The 6,844-nt window shown below is 46.5% G+C and overlaps 1 protein-coding gene across 1 annotated transcript; it reads right to left on the bottom strand.

Moving 5' to 3' along the window:
* Positions 1-3,799: 3,799 nt before the first annotated feature.
* LOC110568168 (putative transcription factor SPT20 homolog-like 2) lies at positions 3,800-6,472 on the bottom strand. The gene is made up of 2 exons (XM_064364620.1): positions 4,235-6,472; positions 3,800-4,030 (listed from the first exon to the last, which is right to left on the bottom strand). The coding sequence occupies exons 1-2, from the start codon at positions 6,470-6,472 to the stop codon at positions 3,800-3,802; spliced, it is 2,469 nt and encodes an 822-aa protein (XP_064220690.1).
* Positions 6,473-6,844: the final 372 nt, after the last annotated feature.

Here is a 6,844-nt window from a genome sequence, read left to right as displayed (position 1 = left end):
AAAAACAAATGACAATAGTGGTATTAGCTGAGAGGTGGGAGAAATGGAAGTGGGACCCTGAAGACAGCCTGTTCACTAAGATGTTATTGTTGCTTCTAAGAAATAAAAGTTTTGGCCAGGTGTGGTGGCTCACGCCTGTGATCCCAAGCACTTTGGGAGGCTGAGGCAGGCAGATCACAAGGTCAGGAGATCAAGACCATCCTGGCCAACATGGTGAAACCCCATGTCTACTAAAAATACAAAAAACAAATTAGCCAGGCAGGGTGGTGCATGCCTGTAGTCCCAGCTACTCGGGAGGCTGAGGCAGGGGAATCATTGAACCCAGGCGGCGGAGGTTGCAGTGAGCCAATATCATGCCACTGCACTCCAGCTGGGTGATGGAGCAAGATTCCATCTAAAAAAAAAAAAAGAAAAAAAAGTTTCTTAGAATTGGGTGTTTTCCCCAAAACAGAAGTCTAATACAGAATGATAGCTATTTAAACTTGTCACTTATAAGTACAAATTCTCTGTGCAGATAAACATAACTGGACTTCCTGGGTTGGTCAATACTTTTCTCTTATAATCTTATTTCTGTCATCTCCTTGGTCTGTGTCCTGACCTCTGACTTGTGGTAGGGCAATAAGTCACTAAAATCTTGAGCCTGCCTCTATTAGGTTGGTGCAAAAGTAATTGTGCTTCTTGTCATTAAAAGTAATGGCAAAAACTGGCCGGGTGTGGGAGCTCATGCCTGTAACCCCAGCACTTTGGGAGGCTGAGGCAGGTGGATCCCCTGAGGTCAGGAGTTCGAGACCAGCCTGGCCAACGTGGTGAAACCCCATCTCTACTAAAAATAAAAAAAAATTAGCCGAGTGTGGTGGTGCATGGCTGTAATCCCAGCTACTAGGGAGACTGAGGCAGGAGAATCACTTGAATCCGGGAGGCGGAGGTTGCAGTGAGCTGAGATTGCACCACTGCACTACAATGTGGGCAACAAGAGGGAAAACTCTATCTCAAAAAAAAAAAAAAGTAATGGCAAAAAACACAATTACTTTTGCACCAACCTATTTCTCATTCTTTCTATTGTGTACTCATCTATTGAGATTTCATTATTCTGTAAATCTAGCTGGAATTACTAAAGGACACAATGAGATGAGGGCTGAATAAAATCTAGGTCCTAAAGAGGCATTTTTACTGTTTTTTTGGTCTGTCTTCTCCCCTATCTCCAACATTATTGTGGAAAATCCTCCTTATATAGTTGTTTAAATAAATACATACTCTGGGGTTTAATTTCAAGGGTTATATTCTTTCCTCTTCATCATTGTGGGAGGTGCATCCAATTATCAACCTTGTCGAGGATCATTATAAGGAAATAAAGACAACCAAATGATAATCAGAAACAAAACTCAATTTATTCGCCTGCCTGGGAGGGAAAGTCACATCACTGAAGCACAAATTTGGCTGTTGTCTCTCTGTATTACTTGAAAGAAACAGAGGGCAAAGGAAAAAGCACACCAAATTTGGCAAGATACTGAGCTCAGGTCACTGCTTAGCTCTGGAAGTCATGCATTAAACTCTTCTCTACAACTGCTCATTGCACTGGTTTGCTTCTTAAAAGTGCAGGCACCATTCCCAGTTATGTCCAGGATGATCTGATGGACTTGGTGTCACTCAGGAAATTCGATGTATTTGCTCGAAGTTGGCCAAATCGTTAACAGCATTGGTAGCGCATTAGTAAAAGGGTTCATCAAGTAAATCTCACTGGATACCATTCCCTTTACTGATGTCTTTTGGAACTGCAGATCAAATTTCCTTTTATTTCATTAAGGCAAAAGGCAGAGAAAGATACATGTGCACTTAGAAAAAAATATTACATAGACAGGGTGCCCTTCAAGGTTGTAACAGAGCCAAATATGAGGTGCTAGAACAGATGCTTGTACATGAATGTTGACAGCAGCTCTAGCACAGTGGCCAAAAGGTAGAAACAACCCAAGTGTCCATCATCAGATGAATTAATAAACAAAAATGTGCTAAATACAAACAATGAAATGTTACTGAACCACAGAAAGGAACGAAGTAGCAATATATTTTACAACATGGAAAAACTTAAAACACATTATGCCAAGTGAAAGAGGTCAGACCCAATATACCACATACTGTATGATGACATTTACAGGAAGTATTTAGGTAAATCCATAGAAACAGAAAGCAAACTGGTGGTTGCCAGAGGCTAGGGGTGTGAAGATGACAAGCTAGTGCTTAATGGGTACAGAGATTTCTTGGTGGGTGATGAAAATGTTTTGGAAACAGAAGGGGTAGTTGTACAACATCATGAATGTACTAAACGCCACTTTACAATTGTACTTTAAATGGTTGGTTGTTCTGTGATTACTCCTTAGTTGTTAAAAAAGGAAAAAGAAGACAAAACAAAAGGGCAAAAAAGTTCATGGTTCTTTGAGTCTCACTGGAACAAGGAAAAAAATGAGGGAGCAGGAACTGCTGAACAACTGATGATGAAGAATAAAGAGAAAAAAGACAGAAAGAAAGGGGGCTCTACTTAAGAAACAAGGCTACGAATATTTGAAAAGCAAACAAATAAAATGGATTTTCAAATGTTTTGCTATTAACTTCTTGCAAACAACCTACAAAAAATGTAAATTATTTTATAAAGAGAGAGAATACAAGACATCCAAGAAGGGCCTTTTCAAGGCCAGTGAGAGAACCTGGCTCTGCGGGGTACTAGGCGCAGACAGGGCCTTTGAAAGGGCAGGGGACTGTCACACAAGCAGATCTGCCACCAATTCCATTCCACAGCTTTGGAGATCTCCAATGTACTCAATCGCAGTGTGACAAGCATCACTGTATTGTACTTTCTTTTCATTTTTCAAAATGAATATGTAATAATTTCATTTCATATATTGTGCATAAAACGATTAATCTAATGGAATTGATAGAATATTAATAGAATGGAATTCTTCTGAAAGAGGATTCTCAGAGTTCATAGATCACTTTCATATATATTATATACAGTGAGACCATTGTAAAAAAGCAATGACCTTCATGTCACATGAGACAGCAGGGATAAATCATGAGGACATTATGCCAAGTGAGATAAGCCACTCACTAAATGACAAAAGCCACTCACTAAATGACAAATGTCATATGATTCCACTTCCATGAAGTGGCCAGGGTAGTGAACTCACAGAGACAGAAAGTAGAATAACGGCTGCCAGGGACTGGGTGAGGGAGAACGGGGACTCGGTTGGTGTTCAACGGGCATGAGTTTCAGTGTTGCAAGATGAAGGTCTGGAGATCTGCAACACAACTGTGGGGGTGTATTTAATACTACTGAACCATGCACTTAAAAATAGCTAAGTTGGGCCATTTTAGATTGTTATCTTTTTACCCCATTAAAAAAAATTAAACCCCACTCTTCTTGTTAAAATATTAACTTAAAATTAAAATCTTGTTAAAATATTAACTTTAACATCGTTGGCATTGTCATTTTATGGCTTTAGAGAAATTATACATTTCAAGAGTTTAAACTCAACCTGGTTGGGATTGGACACTTTAAGACACTATATTAATTATATCAACAGCAGCAATGACAATGAAAGGAGTAACTTAAGCAAAACAATGCTCCTTTAGGAAATCACTTTCCTGTTTCTGTATCAAAATCAGTGGACTGTGCTTCTGTGTCAAGTGTGTACCTTAAAATGTAAAATACCAACACATGAAAAAAACCAAAACTCAAGTAAAAACTGGGAATTCATTTGGGTCAGTGCTCCTCTGCTTTTAAAAGAGAGACAAACTACCACAAGCCTCAGGGTGCTGGAGGGGTTGGCTTGCCTCCCTTCGTCTGACCCACAGACTGGCTCTCTGCTTGCCCACCTGGATGTGGCTGCACTATTGGAATAGCGCCTGTAGCCAATGGCTGCTGCAGGACTCTCAACTGCTGTGTCTGGCGCTGGATGGGCTGTGGCTGTGGTTGCAGCTGTGGAGGCGGTGGTTGCAGCTGCTGCAGCAGTGGCTGCAGTGGCTGCTGCGGCTGCAGCTGTGGCTGCAGTGGCTGCTGTGGTGGCAGCTGTGGCTGCAGTGGCTGCTGCGGCTGCAGCTGTGGCTGCAGTGGCTGCAGTTGCAGCTGCAGTGGCTGCAGTTGCAGCTGCAGCTGTGGCTGCTGTGGCTGCAGTGGCTGTGGCTGCAGTGGCTGTGGCTGTGGCTGCAGTGGCTGTGGCTGTGGTTGCTGCTGACTCAAGACAAATGGGAGCTGGGCCCCCTGTTGAGGAACCTGGGCAGAGCCAAGCAGAGCCAACACAGCTGCCTGGGGCTGGGGCTGCAGACCACTTCTGGCTCCAGTGAGGTTCATGTTAAGAAGTTGCTGAGCAGGGAAGGCCTGCCCTTGAGTGCCCAAACCTTGTGTGGAACCCTGTGGTCCTGGCTGAGGAAGGTGAGCAGCTGTGGGCTGCTGGGGCTGCAGCAGGGAAGGCAGCTGATGGAGCCGCTCCTGTGAGCCACTCAGAACCACGGAGCCGTGAAGAATCTGGAGGAAAGTCACAGGCCTGAGACCTTCAGGAGTATTTAGGAAAAGCTGAACGGGTGCTGGAGAAGATGCCTGTACTGCACCGGGCCTTGCATCTGGTAGCGGACCTCCTGAGGACTGATGGCCACTCCCACTGATTCCTGCAGGAGCTGGGCCACCAGAGCCAGGGGCCTGCACAGGCTTGGAACTGCGCCCCAAAGCCTGGGCTCCATGGACTCGGCTAACCATGTTGCTGGCCTTTAGGCCAGTGGAGCCTGTCCCGACCGGAATGGCTGGAGCTATTTTTATGAATCTGGTTGGGGGCCGGACAGTTGGAGGAGGCCTGGTAACATGAATGAAATGCACAGAGGACTTCTGAGAATGACTTGGTGCCGCAGAAGCAGTAGCAGGAGCTACAGCAAGAGGAGGAGGGGGAGGGGGAGGGGCAGGAGGAGGGAGAGGGGCAGGGGCGGGGGGAGGGGCAGGGGCAGGGGCAGGAAATAGACGCTCAAGAGAGCTGCCTGCCTGTTGTGGGGGAAAACTGTTACCCGAGGAACCCTTTCCTGAGCTTGAGGGAAGTTGGGTGCAGGGAGGTGGATGTTTCTCTCCCTTCCCCAATACTGAAGCCTGGACCCACAATGGCTTAGGCTGCTCTGGTGCTTTCCCTGAAGAGAGCTGACTGACATTAGCTGGGCCACTGAAGCTGAATGACATCTTGTCTGGACCTTTGACTTTGCTCTGCACCGATTCCTGGGCCCAACTCACTGCCCTCCCAGCATCAGCCTCTGGCCCAGGCCTGAGACCAGCTGAATGGTCACCTGGGAAGGGCTGGCAGGGAGACTTCTGGCCCTTCCGCCTGGCTTTTTTATGTGGCCGTATCTCACCACTGAGAAACGGATCATTAAACGACTGCATTACGCTCCGTTTGGTGTCCCAGGCCTGAGAGCCAGCTCCCCTTCCAAATCCAAAAGGGTCTTCTACCTCCTGGGCTGGCCAGTCTGGGAACTGGGGGTCAGCAGCTGTTACAAACTGACTCCCTTTAGCAATTTTCTCCACATCCACTTCAGAAGGCACAGCCAAATCACAGGGTCTGCTTTTCCACGTGTCTACACAACTTCCTGCTTTAGCAAGGTTCACCTTATAAGGCTCACCCACTTTTCTTTCTTCTTTTTGGCCAGAAGTTGACACTCTTAGCTCAGGAGGGGGTGGATAGTCAGAATGCTCCTGCTGTAGCTTTACAGAGGACCATGAATATTTCTTGAGGTACCCTTTCATCGGGTCGGTATTCATCTTTTGCTTGGTGTACAGCAGCCTGTTTGCAGTGCAGGGAACTGCTACAGAAGGATCAAGACATAGTGGTTCAGCTGTCGCTAAGGTCACTTGGCTCTCAAGCTCAAGTTTGTCTTCCTGGCTCCATTTCTGGCTATCTCTTGTCATTGACTCCACATCATGAGCCAAAGTCTGCATCGTTGGACGTAGGAGAATATGCCTACTTTGGAAACCAGGGGGTTGCATATGACTGGACTGCCTGTAGTCACGGACTTCTACTATGACACACCCACTATGAAAAATGTTAACCGAAGCTTTATCCAGGACATCAATCAAAGCAGGGGGTAATTCTTCTGCATCCAAGTAGTTGAGCAATGCCGTTTCATCATAAGGCAGTGGAACGGTCTCTGCAAAGGACCCGTCATTTCTCTGGAGCATCACAGAATACCCCTGATTGCCTGGGTATAGATTGACCACTAAACACGGCAAGGAATCTCTCCTAACAAGCTTTTCTAACAAGTTGACATTGCTTCTCAATTCCTGAATATCCTCAGGCTCTTTTCCACACTCCTCAACATAAATGTCATAAAGTTTTTCCTGTAGAGTTTTTCCCGCCCTAGGTGAGTCTCTCCTGCTAGGAGGTCTCTGTTGGGGACTTTCAATGATATTCTCTGCGCGATCCAGAGCCTGTTCTAAATCGCGATCCATTGTAACAGAAAACAGAGGCCCTAAAAGGAGAGAAAACGCATGTATGTTGGTGAAGCGGGGTGGCTGTCACGGCTGTCATATTAATCTACAGGCCCACAAGACGCCGCCAAGTCCACACTGAGTTCAACATGGGTACCTGCCCAGAAACCCGCCCCCAGGGAAGAGCTACCCAATTTGTTTGGGGATTTCTAAAAACATCGGTACCTCAGGGGTCGTCGTCGCGGCGGCCGGCTCGGGCTTCGCGTCTCTGCCTGATGGACCGGAAGTGAACCTGAGGGCCGGGGTCAGCGCCTGGGCCCGTTTGCGCGCCTTTGCGCGCGCATGCGCACTCGCCGCACACCGCTGGTTTCCGGTCTACTGCCTCTCTGGCCT

Source organism: Aotus nancymaae, unplaced genomic scaffold (assembly GCF_030222135.1).
Source record: "Aotus nancymaae isolate 86718 unplaced genomic scaffold, 86718_ANA_hifiasm-v0.15.2.pri h1tg000058l, whole genome shotgun sequence".
Taxonomy (NCBI): Eukaryota; Metazoa; Chordata; class Mammalia; order Primates; family Aotidae; genus Aotus; species Aotus nancymaae.
Note: the sequence above shows the minus strand (reverse complement) of the source record. Positions and strands in the feature narration are given on the sequence as shown.

Excerpts from the sequence above, each read along its gene's own strand:
- LOC110568168 (XM_064364620.1), bottom strand. The coding sequence starts at position 6,472 with ATGGATCGCGATTTAGAACAGGCTCTGGATCGCGCAGAGAATATCATT. Across the intron at positions 4,031-4,234 it reads AGGGGGCCCAGCTCCCATTT|CTGCAGCCGCAGCAGCCACT; the intron begins GTCTTGAGTCAG and ends CTGCAGCCACAG.